This window comes from Lampetra planeri, chromosome 4 (assembly GCF_965212315.1).
Source record: "Lampetra planeri chromosome 4, kcLamPlan1.2.h2, whole genome shotgun sequence".
Lineage (NCBI taxonomy): Eukaryota > Metazoa > Chordata > Hyperoartia > Petromyzontiformes > Petromyzontidae > Lampetra > Lampetra planeri.
The window spans coordinates 20,292,113-20,309,660 of NC_136110.1; the positions used below are offsets into that span (position 1 = coordinate 20,292,113).

General features: G+C 45.7%; 2 protein-coding genes across 2 annotated transcripts; one reads left to right on the top strand and one right to left on the bottom strand.

Moving 5' to 3' along the window:
- Nucleotides 1–519: 519 nt before the first annotated feature.
- LOC144717806 (chymotrypsin-like elastase family member 2A) lies at nucleotides 520–6,671 on the top strand. Its single transcript, XM_078593469.1, has 8 exons — nucleotides 520–626; nucleotides 1,282–1,376; nucleotides 2,446–2,543; nucleotides 2,831–2,959; nucleotides 3,776–3,912; nucleotides 4,257–4,399; nucleotides 5,004–5,156; nucleotides 5,741–6,671. The coding sequence occupies exons 1-8, from the start codon at nucleotides 587–589 to the stop codon at nucleotides 5,843–5,845; spliced, it is 900 nt and encodes a 299-aa protein (XP_078449595.1). The 5' UTR covers nucleotides 520–586; the 3' UTR covers nucleotides 5,846–6,671.
- Nucleotides 6,672–11,185: 4,514 nt separating this feature from the next.
- LOC144717805 (chymotrypsin-like elastase family member 2A) lies at nucleotides 11,186–16,493 on the bottom strand. The gene is made up of 8 exons (XM_078593468.1): nucleotides 16,385–16,493; nucleotides 15,782–15,876; nucleotides 15,219–15,316; nucleotides 14,784–14,912; nucleotides 13,930–14,066; nucleotides 13,471–13,613; nucleotides 12,556–12,708; nucleotides 11,186–11,758 (listed from the first exon to the last, which is right to left on the bottom strand). The coding sequence occupies exons 1-8, from the start codon at nucleotides 16,422–16,424 to the stop codon at nucleotides 11,654–11,656; spliced, it is 900 nt and encodes a 299-aa protein (XP_078449594.1). The 5' UTR covers nucleotides 16,425–16,493; the 3' UTR covers nucleotides 11,186–11,653.
- Nucleotides 16,494–17,548: the final 1,055 nt, after the last annotated feature.

A 17,548-nucleotide genomic window follows, 5' to 3' on the forward strand; every position in this document is an offset into this window, starting at 1 on the left:
ACGTGACTTTACCGAAAGAACCAAAGAGTAAGGTTAATAATGTAAAAAATGGGCTTAAAATAAGGAAAATAAATGAATGCATTACATTTCAAATCACTAAAAGCCAAACAAAAGTGTCTCCCTGTTCAACCAGTGTTTGGCAGTGTTCACTTCTCCTGGCGGGCCTAAGCCAGTGATGGATATTCCCCATACTGTGGTGTGGGGTATCTGCCTATAAAACTACCAACCAGGATAAGAGCTTCCGATCCTCCCATAGCGTGTGTTTTGCATAAAAATATAACTTTTTGCACATGCTGCATCATTTATAAAAGTTTTATACGCCTAAAAATACTTTAAATTCCACCACTTCTCTCCTGCTGACACCCACCTAAATATCAGACACGATGGCACGCCTTAATTTGAAACGTAAATAATTTGATATTTGCATGCTGTTTTGGTTGAGAGTTGGACTTCCCTATTCTGTTTGCCCCTGGAGGACTCACATGGGCAACAGATTCTGTATAAAAGCGAAGAGGTCCCAGCAGTGAGACACGGCAGTGATCAAGAAACTACAAGCATTCAAGAAGCTCCAAGTCATCGATCAACCATGCTCGCCTTTCTCGTCTGTGCTGCTCTGCTGGTTGCTGGTGAGTGTTGCTCTTGCTGACACATTGAGCTGCTGAGTGATTGCAATGCACGCATTTCATTTAGTGGAGCGACCGTTCGAGCTACTTCAGGAACTAGACTTAGTTCTAGAAGATGCTCGTATGGCACTTCCGCTTTTATTTCAGTCCGCATTCATTGACTGGTGGACACCCCCCTCTTTTCTCCCGACTCTCACTGAAACAGCTACTGATGTTTTTAACCCGTATGCAATAATACGCAGGCTATCACTGTTTCGATATGATTTCAGTTGCACCGTGTATTGGGTTTTAGAGGAAGACAGTCTCACAGTTAAAGTATTAATAAACGTAAAGGTACAATACTCACAATGAAATTATCATGCGTTATGAGTCTTGCTTTCATGCCGGCCCATCGGTATAGGTCTCTAGGATTTCCTCAAAGGTGGTGGATCGCGAATCTGAATGCTCCATTGATACGATAGCGTGAATCGGGCTCGGTCCATGGTAGACCGCTTGTAAAAAAGATTTAAAAAAATTGTTCTTAACATGTTATACTTGTTCGTCTGTTTATTCGGGACTCCTTGTGACCGACTGGGCCCATATGGGACGCATACGCTGCATACCCCAGAGCTGCACCCCTGAGAACATTTATGCGTGTGTGTGCTTTTGTTCCTCACAGCTGAGGTGTCGGCTCAGAGCTGTGGGATCGCAGCGTATCCCCAGATCCGCGTGGTGAACGGCGTGGAGGCTCGCGCCAACTCCTGGCCTTGGCAGGTAACGGCAGAGGCTGAATAACAGCCATCACAGCCACACGATGCATTGTCAGTCGATCTTAGTGCAGCAGCATCTATTGTTGTACATGCCACGTGGAGGCCCTCATCCAGCAGTACATTGATAAAAAGGCTGCATGTATGCAACATCAAAATTTCAGATCTTCCACTCTTCCCAATGACATTGAATCAGTCACTGTATTCCGAATGTGAATCAGAATGTTTTTATATTGGAGAAATCCGATTCGCTTTGAAGCTCTTTTTCACAGATGTCCAGTAGGGGCAGGTCAGAACGTTACAACAACACACAACGCAAAAACACAACAAGAGTGCAAAGTATAGGAAAGATAAACAAATCACTTAAAAAATATATATAAATTAAACGAAAATATATGTTTTATCTTACCAGATAAAGCCCACTGAACTATTTCTTTTTTAGATACGTCCTGACCACAAATGATAGCTCACCAAAGTGGCCCATCATGCGAAAATTTATATCAGCAAAATAATATTGATGTAAGTTTTTAAATATGGAGGGATAACCATGAGCACCCAGGGATAAAATCCACACGACCACAGGGAGAACATGCATACTCCAAATGTACAAGTGTGAGGGTTGGGTTTGAACCCCTGACCTCCCGCATACCAGGAGAGGAATATACCTTCACATCACTGTCGGGTCCCTCAAACATAAATATTATTTTTAATAAAGTTTCGAAGTTCATATTGCATTTGTACTTCAATTCCCATGCTTGGGAAAGGCAGTAAAACAACAGCAAAACAGTCCCAGAACACACCAGGACAACACAGATTTAATTAAATTGTACTTTGGGAGAGCGGAGGCACAGTGGTTTACGTACTGCACTACGAACCGGGCTACATGGGTTATATTTCCAGCAACTGTGGCGAGTGATATCTGAACCAGTCCTGGATTACACCCCTTCGCAATCAGCTCTAATCAGCATTGTGCATTGACTCAAGGGCTAAGTTAGGACTGTATTATTCGATATAGTAATTGGAGTCCTGGACAAATAACAGTAACCGCCACCAATCTCGCTGTGATTGCATTGCAGGCGCTCGTGCAGAGGTACTCTGGAGGAAGATGGGTCAACTACTGTGGAGGAACCCTCATTGCTCGTCAATGGGTGCTCACCTCTGCGAGCTGCTTCACGTGAGTCATGGCACCAATGGAGTCGCGAGTATGTGTGCAGGCAGTGCAACTGCACCGTGGCCCAGGTACTGTACAGTATTTTCCTGTACCACATTGTGGCCACCAAGGATGGAGCAGTCGATCTTGGCAACAAGGAGGCGGCATCTATCAATTACCTTCACACGATGCCACGTGGCAGTAAATCGCAATATTTCTATTTAGTACTTCCTCACTGAAATGTTTACAGATTTAAGTGATTAAGACCACCCATTGCTCTGTTATCTCCCCACATCCACCACAACGTGCAGGAATGGCTACAGCTACAGGGTGGTGTTGGGAAAGCACAGTGTGTCCACAACCGAGCCGGGGGAGATCACCCCTCCATTGAGCCTGGCCGTCTGGCATACCTACTGGAATCCCAGCATCCCAGCAAATGGGTGAGAACGCAAACAGGCACACTGGTTTTTGTGACACCGTGACAGAATTGCCATGGAGAGACAAAAATACAAACATAAAGTGTCATTTAGACAAACAGACAAAATATAAACACTATAAGTAGAGAAACAGACATGCATACAGAGACATACAGACAGGAACTGTAGGGTCTGCAAAAACTCCTATTATCCGTGGCCCTATTCTTCCAATTATACATGATTATCTGCAATTTTATTCCTATAAATAATAGGAGTAAAATAGCAGATAATATCATCTGCGATATTGGTCCCCCACATCACCACGGTTAGGGGAGAGTTATCTGCAAAGCGCTGAACCCCTATTGCATGGGGTATGTTGGATGTGGATTAGGCCCAGACTAGCCATAGGGCAGCATTCCGGGCAAATGCACAGTGGGCCGGTCCATTCCGAGGGCAGGTGAGCCGGTTTGTGTGGAAAAATAGCAAATGTGATCGGAGTAAAAATAAAAAAATGTTCTTACCTCTAATGTCTAAGCTCCATTGCTTAGTTGGCATTAAATCCTATATTTGGCAGCCAAAAAGATTATTCTTCACCAGTCCATTTGTTTTTTGTATCTGCCCAAATGGGCCAATGAAATTGCACGGCAAAATCACATGAATACGTCACATCGCACATCTAGCTACTCGTATATAGTTTGTCCCACAGCCCATTAAAAAAAATGATTGTCAATAGCCATAATTTGGGCAGGTTTGTTTACTAATGCCTGGGCCGATTTTTTTGTCCCAGTCCGTTACTGGTGTTGAGCCTTGCATCACGCTGCCCATCTCGATCCCCCACAGGTACGACATCGCCATGTTCAAGATTGCATCGCCCGTGACTCTCACAAGCAAGGTGCGCCTCGCCTGCCTGCCCACCGCCAACCAGATCCTGCCCAACAACTACCCGTGCTACGTCACGGGATGGGGTTCTCTCGACAGTGAGTACCGTTCACCCAGTGTCCATCGGTGCTACAGTTATGGGAAGTGATTTAAGCCCAATGCGTCAATTGCCCCTCCAGTTTTACGAGATGATTTTGGCTGAGAAACTGTCACAAATCACAGTAGAGGGTTGACTCAGCCCTTCATCTTTCTGTCGTCAAAATGAACACAACTCTGTATAGAGTCAATAGCCTGCGAGTAGGTGGGCTGTGATGCTATGTGCCGTTGGCACATTGAACATAGAGACACCAATGGTTCGCTTGGGGAGCACCTGTGAACGCCACACAACCCCGATGCTTTCACCAATGCTCTCCGTTTCCACATTGTCTGTGCGCGTGAGCAGCCAGCGGCCCCTTCCCCAGCGCGCTGCAGCAGGCCAGCCTGCCCGTGGTGGACTACGCGACGTGCAGCCAGCCCAGCTGGTGGGGGAGCAGCCTGAGGAGCAGCGTGATCTGTGCAGGGGGCAGCACCCGCTCTGCGTGCTCTGTGCGTATGGAGTTCAACGCGAGCCAACCCGCCTCAATTATTTAACGAAATTACTAATGAGAATAGTTATCAACACAATGTTTATTTTAAATCTGAATTTAGTCAACAGTGACTATGAGTGGACAACAATCACCAAGCATGGTGATGACTGTGACCACTAAGATCACTGATTGGTTGACCTGGTAATGTTGGGGAAGCGGAGGGGGACGGCGCACATCCAACCCCAATAATTAATAACTCAGACTGGACAAATTGTGTGACTGCTTTAGTCGCCTAGACTAACAGATTGACCACATGAAATCCGGTGACACTTAAATTTGACTAAAATTCTTCAGACTAAGTTTTTGCATGACTACATTCAATCAATAAATAACAGAAGGAATACAAATATTGACTAAATTAATGCCAGACCAAACAGGGTGCATATTGAATCAGGCCTTAGGGTTGTGTGATTTTACTCCGTTACTTAGCAACACGGTCATAAAGTGTATTTGAAAAGTTTGCAAGCTCCTGTACTTACCCTTACCAGCACCCGCCACCATATCCCGTGCATGCTTTACCCAGTTAACGTGGATGCATATCTATCCTCTTCTATGCATCATAGGGTGATGGAGGTGGCCCACTGAACTGCCAGCAGTCAGACAATGCCTGGGTGGTGCAGGGAATCACCAGCTACGTCTCATCTCTGGGCTGCAACACAATCCGCAAGCCCACCGTGTTCACCCGTGTGTCAGCCTACAACAGCTGGATCAGCAACGTGAGTGCCAATGCTGTCAATGTCAACGTTCTTACCATGATCGCGCTGTCAATGTCAATATTGATGCTCTTACTGTAGCAATGCCATTGTCATTATCATACAAATGTTACAGTAAAAAGCATTTTCAATAACACGTCACTGTCAATGTGATTATTGTTATTGCTCTTATAAGTGTCATTATCATTGTTAATGTTGATATTGTTGTAAATAGCTATGTAGGTGTCACTTAACCTTGAACCTTGTAATTAATCAGGGAAACGTTTTATGGATGGGGCATATGTGGAGGATTGAAATGAACATGTTACCAAGGCAGGTGTTGAAAGTGGAATTCAGTGGTCAGAAACCAAATGTGAAAACCACAAGATGGTGATAAGACTCGTGAACCTTGGCGCTCAAGTGTTGACTGTGCACTAGTATAAGTGATGGCAAGGTGTGATGTCCTTTTCTTTATCGATCACAATACAAAGGTGGGATTTGCATGAGTCATCGGTGTGGCTGGTATCGGCCAGGTATGATTGCTATCATGTTCGTTTATCTATAGGCAATGACGTTCAAACACCACCCATTCCCCGTTCCTTCCGCAGGTCATGAGCTTGTACCGTGAAGCTCCTAAGATCGCCGAGGGAGAGCAGAGCGTCAACAGCGGAGTCAATGCCACAATTGCTGCATTCAAGAAGCCGCAGGCTTAAAGTATCATGCTCTTTACATCAATGCTATCGCTAATACTAGAATCACAGTTTCTTGTTACGGGTATTGCCTTTTTTAATGTGGGACTGGGCACGTGAGCATAGGATGGGTGGTTTGATGCAGTGAGTTTGTGTGGCCATGCCAGACATTACCAGTGTTAATGACACTGTAACAATGTGCCATTTATATTAGACGTTAAACAATAAGCTTTCTAATTTGACAAGAAATACATTTTGTCATACCAGCATGCATACTGTACCGCCAGTGCTAAATATACAAATTGAAAAAATCTTTTTAAAGTAAAGATCCATAATAGAACTGCCATTTTCATAGTAAGTTAAAAATGTTCTCCCTTTGTGAAGACATAATGTTAAACAATATTGCATATGTAGTATGGTACGACTAATTACAAATCCATAATTAGCTAATTATCGACTCGATTTCCAAATAATGTAATCTCAAGTGTACCGGATCTGATAATGCTCTACCAGGCAAATATTACCTGGGGCCGTGTGATGTTCTGCGTTGTGTTCACGCTCCCGACTCATGCATAATCTGGTTGCGTGTGCATTACAAAGAGGATCCAGAAACAGAGCTCAATTGGTTGGTGGAGTTAATTTAAAAAATTGTTTTAGCCTCCACGTCATATTCAAAGCATCATTTCCCTATAAAAATGGACATACAGTACACTATTAATTGTAGACTCGATTTATAATGCTTGATGTGTCCGATTTGGTTTATGAATGAACAAAACTGTACTGTAAATTGATAATGTTATTCGTGAATGTTCGGGTTGGTGTAAAATAAACATTTAAAGTACAAAATAAAGTATCTGGTTTGTTTCATTGCCTGGCACATTTACCACACACCACTCACCTGGCAGTCATAACTTATAGGCACTCACAACTTGCTTTACGTATATTCATGTACGTATGTTGAACTTATTTCGAACACCATACATAGCGAACTGTGCTAATCATCTGACATCTGACACCACCAAACACTCCTTACTCAGCACTCACCACTCATCTTCCAATCACCAAAAACCGACATTCACTAGACTCACCACTGACCAAAGATCGCCCATGTAGCCTTAGTATGTTGGGGCAAGTGCTGTAAGCATGTACCTCTGAAGGCACTCGAGGGGTTGATGGGGCTAGTAACACGCCACAAGGCACTAGGTAATCATCTATCTGGCACGTTGTTTGGCCATGAACAGGGCCGTTGGCGTGGCTTGTGTCGTTGCTCTGGAGACTGAGAGCTCGTTCAGTCACCGTGTTGATGGTGTTCGTTGTTATTTCTCACTTAACACGTGAAGGCTGCTTCCTTCCACTTCCAACTTCCAGTCACCAAACACGACTGAACATGTATGACTCACCTAATTCTCGTCACTCACCACTCATTACTGATAATTCAAACAAGATTATAACAATGCATCACGTACTCGCTGATAATTAAAAGCAGGATGGCAGCTTACAGTTTTGCGTCGACTTCTGTAAATTGAACAAAGTCTCAGTAGAAGACGCTTCCCCAGCTGACACATATGGAGGATTCCATGGACGCATTGTCGGGCGCTCAGATTTTCTCCACATTGGACCTATTGTCGGGACCTATTGTCAGGATCCCTTGGTTAAGTCATCCAGGCCCGAAAACGGAATTCTGAATGCCTCAGGGACTGTTCCAGTTTAATTGTCTCCCAATGGGATTGCAGTTGGCACCGGCGACTTTCCAGAAACTCATAGAGTTGGTGCTGGCAGGACTGCAGTGAGACTCCTTCTTCATTAACTTAGATGACATCATCGTGTTTGGCTGCACATTCGAGGAGCATTTGCAGTGGTTGCGGATAGTACTCTCCAGCGTACGGTCGGCTAATCTGAAAATGAAACCCGCCAAGTGCCATTTGCTACAGACCTCGATGTGATATTTGTGCCAGATTGTTAGTGCTAATGGAATAGCGATGGATCCGGATACAATGGCGTCCATATGCGATTGGCCAACCCCCAAGTCGGTGGGTGAAGTGCGCAGTTTTGTCGGGTTTGCGTTGTATTACCGTAGATTTGATCCGCAGTTTGCGATGGTTGCGAAATCACCTTTCCAACGCGCCTCATCTTGACTACCCAGATGTTTCCCTAACGTTCATACTGGACACTGATGCTAGTGACATGGGCATAGGGCCTGTCCTGTCCCAGGTGAAGATCGTGGTGGAAAGCGTGATCGCATACGGGAGTCACATCCTGTCAACCGGTGAGCAGTGGTACTGTGTCACCCGCAGGGAACTGTTGGCCATGGTGTACTTCGTCCAACAGTACAGGCCTTCTCTCTATGGCAGAGACGTTGTAGTCTGCATGCACCACGTGGCACTCGAGTACTCTCTGAGAGTGGGCCAGCCTCCCGGACAGTTCTCACGCTGGTTTGAAATACTCCAGGAGAATTATTTCGAGTGGTTCATCGCAGGCGTGTGGGGCACTGTAATGCCGACGCATTATTCCGCTTGCCGCTGAAATAGACGCTGCGCGTGCTTGTCGCGCGCGAGCCAGTGTAAACAGCCTATGGCTGGGTCACCGGGGGTCGTAGCGGCTTTGAGTGACCCACCACCAGCTGTGGCGGTTGCACATAGAGATTACACATTGGGCCTTATGCATGCCCAATGGGGCCAGCTACAGATGGAGGATCTCTCCCTGTTGAATGTGCGGTGCTGCACAGAAACTGACTACAAGAACCCCGGGCCTAAGGGAGTCTCACAGTTTGTCCTTCGGGAAGGTGGGCTGATGAGGTGGCAGGAGGCATCGCACCGTCTGTGTATTGTGGTCCCCACCTCCCTGCGAGGTAGATTAATGTGGGCAGTGCATGAAGATAAGTTGATGCACCTTGGGCATTTGAAAACTTTTTTTAACCATGCAAAAGACTTTCATTGGCCGGGAATGTCAAACGATGTCTTTCATTTGATCAAAGGTTGCACATATGCGTGCGCCACAAGCCGCCATCACAAAAATCTCAAACACCATTTATTGTCCATCACGGTGTCCCACATTAACAAATTGGTTGCGTTTGACATCATTGGACCCTGTCCAGCTACACAAAAGGGGAATACATTTTTCCTAGTTGGGGTTCAGTATTTTTTCCAGTGTCCAATGGCTGCATCCATAGCCGATGCATTTTTGCATGGCTATGTGATGGAAAAAAGGGCCCCCGAGCAGATTCTCATGGATTAAGGCGAAATTTCTCGTCCAAGGTGCTGCGCAAAGCATGCGACGTGCCGGGCACAAAAAAGATCAGAACGTCGCAAAACCATCCCCAAACGGATGGTGTGGTGGAACGCTTGCACAGAAACTTAACATCTATGCTCTGTCAGGCAGTTAATGACGCACAGACAGATTGAGATTTGGACGTTCCGGGAGTTTGGCAGCGTACAGGATGGCCCCACATGCTTCTACGGGATTCTCCCTGTTTTTTCTCATGTACGAGTGGGAAAAGGAACCCCCCATTGATGCACAATTAGGTATCAGGCTCGGTTAGGAAGAAAGCAGTGATGCCCGTTCCCCTACAGGTGATTCTGCGTCGTCTCTCTGAAGCTCGCGAAGCGGCCAGAGAAAACACTGCCAAGATGCAAGCTTCTAATGACGTGAGCACGTGCTTCCATGGGCAATCGGGGACAGGGCCTCGTTATACTGTCCTCAGGTGTTGCTGGGTACGCCCCCCCAAGTTACATCGGCCATGGCAAGGTCCCCGCGAGGTGGAGGACGTCAGGAGGCTTCAGTGTGTGAGAATTCAGGTGGGACGCTGCCATTGGGTTGTTCACCCATCGCGCCTGAAACCATATGTTCAGCCCTCTGTTGACAGCTCACCCCAAGCCCTGTGTGGCCAATGTCTGGTGTGTTCAACGAGCCGGGGAAATCGGCCAAGGAACTTGTGCCTCAGGAAAATGCGTTGTTCCATCCACAGTTTCCAATTCCCTAAAGCCTGGGGAACCTTCAGAAGCCGCCACATGTGATGGACCACTAGCTGGAGCCCAGTCAAATTCCTCAGAAGAGTCCAGGGATGAGCCTACCCCTTCAAGGCTTTTGTGCAAGCCCCCATTGCCTGGAGAGGCACAAAAATCCACCCAGAGCGATGGACTGGCATCAAGGACCCTGTCAAAGTGTTTAGGATTCCGCTAAGCGGATCTCCCATGGTCATGGCGGGTTTTTTATTTTTCAACATTCGGGGTTTTTTTTATCCTAAAAAGCGTCGGGCATCATGTTATTTTATGCACTTCGGCTGCCCTAGAGTTCGTCGGTTGTCGGGTTGTTTATTTATGCAGTTCGTCTACCCTAACATTCGGCGGAGATCGGGTAAAAGTTTTCATTACTGATGCGGTTCTTTGGCCCTCACGTGGTACACTGTCATTATGAGCCGAGACGGCTGATGTGTTTCAAAAAGGGGGGGCGGTGAGGCAGAGACAGTGTGGGGGTAGAGACAGTGCTGTTTCAGGAACAGTACGTGGCCCAGTGGTCACGAAAACCATCCGGGAAGCTTGGGAATGGGCTAGAGGGTTCGAGAAAGGGGACATGGCCGGGGCGGAGTGAGGTCCACAACGGGAATAAAAGGATGCGAGACGCAAGGTTTGGGGCTGCCATGGGATCAGGTCGACTGTCTTCACGCCATTGCTGTCTTCACATCGCTATCTTCGCGTCGTCGCTTTCTTCATGTCATCGCTACTTGCGTGCTATCCCTGGTCCAAGTTAGCTGTGCTTTCCCTGTCCACGTTCAAGTTACCTGCATGAAGCACCCTAAATAATAAATAAATAAAACTCTACAGTTCAAGTTGTCCGAGTCATTACACTTAACCTAAACTTCACTAGTATCACATGACGTTATGATCCCTCTACAAAATCCAACCAACCTAAGGTCTCGTGATGACATGATCTCCATTTGGTCCCTCGACATCTCGTGACATCATCACCCTGCCTCCTCACAACATCACCCCATCCTGGCGTGACATTGATACGCCTCTCAACACCCCTGCATCTCTGATCCCATCAACCCCTTCACCTCATCCAAAACTCGCGTGATGTCATCGTGATGCATTAAAGACAGGCGCACACACATGAACAAGCGTATTATTTCTAGATTACTCAAGTGTGATTATATTTCTTCTTGGTTCTTTCGGTAAAGTCACGTAGAAGGGAAGTAATAAAATAATAAAAATAAAACATAATAAAATAATTCTCACGACGTTTCGGCTACAACACAAGCAGCCGTCTTCCTTACGTGTCATAGCAATGCAGATGAACGCCAAAAGAATAATCTAAGAATCCTGTAATTATGTGTATGGTTAATGTGGTATAACTTCCACCAGTCAATTCAACAAACCAGATACTTTATTTGTACTCCAATTTGTATTTACACCAAGCCAAAATCGCATCGCCCTAAATCAGCTGTCGTCCCACAATAACACATGATGTTCCATTCCCTACTAAACTATGACAACGGAAGCAATTTAACTCATGCTACCTCGGCCTCATCCTAATATTTCAGATTCAATCAATAACTTCTCAAGTGATATAAATGGCACTTTATGATCCAGTATGCATGCTGTATTTATTGCCACTTTCTTTCGTCACCAAATATAAAGATAACTGCCTAACTACTGGTATTCATGCAAAATGGAGTCAGTCATAGATGATGACATGTATAGCAATGTGACCACACAAACTCACTACATTGAAACACCCATCCTATCCTCACATGCCCAGTCCCATATTAAAACTAAATACCCGTAGCAAGAAACTGTAATTCTAGGGTTAGTGGTAGCATTGATGTAAAGAGCTTTACTCCTGTGGCTGACTGAATGCAGCAATTGTGGCATTGGCTCCGCTGTTGACACGCTGCTCTCCATTGGCGAGCTTTGGGGCTTCACGGTACACGCTCATGACCTGCGGGAGAAACAGAGAATGTGTGGTGTTTAAACGTCAGTACCTACAGATAAACAAATATGATAGCAATCATACCTGGCCAATACCAGCCTGATTCCTTATGCCAATCCCACCTTTGCATTGTGATCGATCAAGATAAAGTTGTCATCATCACACCTTGCCATCGCTTCTCATATTGTAGTTAATACCTAGACCCCCAAGTTTTACGATGATCTTGCTCCAACTTCTGGTTTACAATTTTTCCTTTTGATTGCAAACCACTGGAGCCCACTTTCAATGCCTGTCTTGGTAACAGACCATTATCATCAATCTAATTAGAAGATTGTAAGCCAGTTGAGCTTTACATTGATATTGACAACATTGACAATTATATTGACATGTACAAGAGTTATAGCAATAATTACATTGACAGTTACATGATTTTGGCCGTTGTTTTGACCCTAATATTTAGAGTAGAACGTCGATTATCTTCTCTCTTTGATGACACAATCTTTTGAGTTGTAAGGTATGTTGCATTTATAGACTTGGCTAATTAGTCTCAGCTATTGAATAATATTTTAAAATAGACCCATATAGCAGATTTGCTTCACGTGTATGCAGTTGTTAATCACATATGCATATCCCCTGAAATGTTCAAATTGTTTATACATTAGCAGTATGTACTCTCCACATCACCGCAAAATAATTGGAACTATACTGCATATAGTTTATGGCAATGATATTTCTACAGTATTACATGTTAATAGTGACAGCCTTATGATGTTAACAACTTGGACAGTGGCAGCCTAAACACTCACGTTGCTGATCCAGGAGTTGTAGGCTGACACACGGGTGAACACGGTGGGCTTGCGAATCGCGTTGCAGCCCAGAGATGAGACGTAGCTGGTGATTCCCTGCACCACCCAGGCATTGTCCGACCGCTGGCAGTTCAGTGGGCCACCTCCATCACCCTGTGGTGCATAGCAGAGTACAGCAATGCCTCACGTTAACATTGGATCAAGAAGAATTGGATTATGGGAGTGGGTGGCTGTGATAGCAAATGCCACCATGCCTCTCCAAACTTGTGTGTCTTTGCTAGCATGCGTTTGGCTTTGTAAGAGTGTGGGCATCGAGCTCCTGTCCAAAAGTTTTGAGCTCCTGTAGTAACAGGTGTCTGCGTGAGCCAACACTCGTCAAGTGTGCTTCAGAGCCATGGTGCTAAGTAACAGAGAGATATCGCAGAATGCCAAGGCCTGATCCCTCCCGTCCCCCAACTCTACTATGCTGCCTTTGTTTTTTCCATGCACATGGCACGATTTGGGAGGGACATGTTGGCTACAGTATTAGTTTATCTACCATATTTAATTCATGTCATCCTCTTAATATCTGGATTTTATTTTGAGTAACTCTCTTAATGTACGTGAATAAAACCGTCAAATTTGAATTTACTATTAGTTATACAAAAAAACTGCAACTAAATTGTAAATAATTAGATATATAGGTAGATTTATTGACGAATGTGTGGAGCTTGTAGTCATTTATGCTTGTGCACCACTACCAACATAGCATCGCCAAATAACTGGGTTATTGAATGTTGATGCGGAGGGTGCATAGTAAATATTTGAAAAATGCAAGTATAGCAAACTACCGTTATGGCCTTCCTCAAATATTCCCATTGGAAATTTTACTTAATGAATTGAAGCGGGTTGGCTATCGTTGCGCTCCGTACGCACATAGCACGCAGAGCGGGTGCTGCCCCCCGCGCAGATCACGCTGCTCTTCAGGCTGCTCCCCCACCAGCTGGCCTGGCTGCACGTCGCGTAGTCCACCACGGGCAGGCTGGCTTGCTGCAGCTCGCTGGGGAAGGGGCCGCTGGCTGCTCACGCGCACAGACAACGTGGAGATGAAGAGCGTTGGTGAAAGCATCGGAGTTTGGTGGCGTTAACAGGCACTCCCCTATCGAACCGTCCATCTCTCCGTGCTCAAAAGGGAAAAGCCACATAGCAACACCGCCACCCTACTGACAGACTACTTCCCACTGTTGACTCTATGCAGAGTTGTGTTCATTGTGTCAACCCTAGAAAGATTAAGGGCCGAGTCAAACTGCAGGGGCAATTCAAACGTTGGATTTTAAGCACTCCCCAAAACTCTATCTCCTCTTGTTTCATTGACAGGGAGTGAACGTTACTTACTGGAAAGGGATCCCCAGCCCGTGACGTAGCACGGGTAGTTGTTGGGCAGGATCTGGTTGGCGCTGGGCAGGCAGGCCGGGCGCACCTTGCTGGAGAGAGCCACGGGCGACGCAATCTTGAACATGGCGATGTCGTACCTGTGGGGGATCGAGACAGGGGCAGTCGTGATGTGACGCTCAACACCGAACATACAACAAGCAATAGGGATTCAGCGCTGTGCACAGGAGAACTCCCCTTAACCCGGGTGATGTGGGGGATATATTTCGTGGAGTTATCCATGATTTGACTCTGCACTTATTTGTGGGGACAGATTCATGAATAATGGGAAGAATAGGACCACAGGTAATAAGACGTATTGTGGACAATACAGCTTCTGTAGATAATGGAGCCATGAGTAATAGGGTCAAATACATGAGTTCTACTGTATGTTTTAGTTATTGTATCGTAAGCATTGTATGAGATGAAGCAATAGCATTGTGTCTCAACTGTCTGTATCTTTTCAAACACAGAATGGGCATGGCCTGGAAGCAGTGCGTAAGCACAAATCAAGACATCTCATCGCCTTGTCATTAACACTGCCTTATAACACTAAATGTTACTTCTGAAGAAAAATTATTCTTCAAAAGTAACATTTAGTGTTATATAATTCATCATTGCCTGACATTCCAATTATACTTTGTTTTACTGAAAGGCAGTGTCAGTGACGTGCTTCGAGAGGGAAAATAAATGTCTGTCTCTTTGCGTCTTTGTAGAATGTATCTGTACATGTTTGTATATATATGGATATGTATCTGTCTATTGCAACTCGTAATGTCATAGTGTCACGGAAACAGTGCGCCCGTGTGCAGTCTCACCCATTGGCCGGGATGCTGGGATTCCAGTAGCTATGCCAGGCGATCAGGCTCAATGCAGGTGTGACTTGCCCAGACTCGGTTGTGGACACACTGTGTTTTCCCAGCACCACCCTGTAGCTGTAGCCACTCCTGCACGTTGTGGTGAATGTGGGGAGATAACAGAGCGACGGGCGGTCGTAATCACTTACACCTGTAAACATTGCAGTGAGGAATTAATAAACAGAAATGGTGCGAGTTACATCATGGTATTTTCACTGCCACATTGCTGCATCGTGTAAATGTCATTGATAGAGGCCGCCTCCTTGCTCCCAAGATACATTGCTCAAACTTTGGTGTCCACAATGTGGTACAGGAAAATACTCTACAACACCTGGGACCCGGTGCAGTTGCACCGCCTGCACACACAAAAGCGACGCCACTGGTGCCGTGACTCACGTGTAGCAGCTCGCAGAGGTGAGCACCCATTGACTATCAATGAGGGTTCCTCCGCAGTAGTTGACCCATCTTCCTCCAGAGTACCTCTGCACGAGCGCCTGCAATGCACACGCAGAAAAGTGGTGGTAGTTACGGTTTTTTCTCCAATTTCTAAATCTTGCAATACAGTACTAACTCAGCCCTTTCGTCAATCCACTGACCATTTGATCAGGCCTCACAATCCTAGTCACAGCTGGTTGTGAAGGGGTGGAATCTGGGACTGGTATGGATTTCACTCCCTACTAATATTAGCAGTCGCTGGGAATGTAAAACATGTAGCATGGTTCGTTGCACGGTGCATAAATCACTGCGCTTCCACTATCCCATTATAATCACTGATTCAATGTCATTGAGAAGAGTGGAAGATCTGAACATTTCATGATGCACACATGCAGCCGTTTTGCCAGTGCACTGCTGGATGATGTCCTCCACGTGGCATTTAGAACAATGGATGCTGCTGCACTGTGATCGACTGACAATGCATCGTGTGGCTGTGATGGCTGTTATTCAGCCTCTGGCTTTACCTGCCAAGGCCAGGAGTTAGCGCGAGCCTCCACGCCGTTCACCACGCGGATCTGGGAATACGCTGCAATCCCACAGCTCTGAGCAGACACCTCAGCTGTGAGAAATAAAAGGACACGCGATACAAAAACAAAGATCCCCGTATAGCCTTAACGAAATGTTGGGGCAAGTGCAGTTAATGAGCACCTATGAAGACCGGTTGCGGCACACGAAGGGGTGGGTAGCCAGCACCACGCCCAACCGCATTTGTTTTCCGAGTGGCGATGTTTACACATTGTGGCAGGTACTCATTTGTGGTTGACTCGACCTAGGCGAGGCCCAAGCCCGACCTTGATAATCGTCACTGGTGTTGGTCGTGAGCGGTCATTGAACTCGGGTCGCCGGGTTAGTATCACAGGACGCTAAGCGCTCCACTACCTCTTCCATGTGCATACACACTATAGTACACACACAATAATTGTGATGTGTTTTTGGGTTGGTCCTTATGCATTTTGTGTCATGTTTTATTCCATGTACTAGCAACCTCTTCTATAACTAAGTCCAGTTCCTGAAGAAGCTAGAGTGATCACTCTACTAAAATAAATGTGTGCATGGCAATCACTCACCACCAACCAGCAGAGCAGCGCAGACGAGAAAGGCGAGCATGGCTGATCGAAGAACTGGAGTTGATTGAAGACTAGGAGCGTCTTGTGCACCAGTGTTTCCTTTCCACTGCCGTGTCTCACTTTGGGCCGTCTTGGTTTTTATACAGAATCTGCTGTCCACGTGAACCCTCAGATTGCAATCAGAATACTTCCCTATCTGCAAAACTGTCCAAATCAAGTTGGCATGCAAATTACAAATTCAGATATTTTTTTTTCAACATGAAAATTAGGTGTTCTTTTTCTGTATTGGTGAGCAGTAAGGGATATATTGTTTATCCTGCTGACAATACCAAACCAAATTTAAGGACAGATTTTTGTATCGGTTAGGTTATAGTGCGATACGTGGAGCTGACCGATGGTTGACAGATCTGGTCACTCCCATAAATGAGCTCCTTAGGCATGTAAGGCTGCGTTGGCTGGATTATGAAGCCCACATGCCCATCCACTACATACCCAAGCAACTTCTGCTTGGCTGGATAGAGGAGGCTAAAAGAGCATGGCACGGGTAGATAAATTATGGACTAATACTGTATAGGAGGATGTAGAGCTGATCAGACTAGCCGATGACTGCGGAGGAGGCTCATGAGGGACACGACTGGAGAGTTGGAGGCAGTTGCCCTCCAACAACAATGGAGGTCAGAGGAGTGTCGCCCAAAGCAACGAGTGGAGCGCGAGGTGGACAACGAGATGCATGCGGCATTGTGAGCATTTGTGTTTTGCTGCTGTGTGTGTTGAGTGTGTTACATTATTATACAAAAACACACACACAAAACATACACGGTAAATAAACCGTTCTCATAGTCGTTGCCTTCACAAATTCCAACCGATGTAAACACTGCTAGATTTGAAGCTTTCGTGACTGCAAGGATTTTTCGAAAAAACTTAAGAGTACGATGTAATACTCTCCTGGCATTACTTTTCAACGCGGAAATTATCATCGTAGCAGTGTGTATTGTCAAAACATCACCCCCGTGTTTTGTAGAACTGACTTAATTTTGTAAACCGTGTGTAAACGAAACACGCGTTCGACTAACACACGTTGGGCAGGGTTTTCCTCTATTTAGTATTTTTTCCGGGCTTAAAAAAGCTGTGTTGGAAAGTTCCATATATACCAGAAGTGGTATC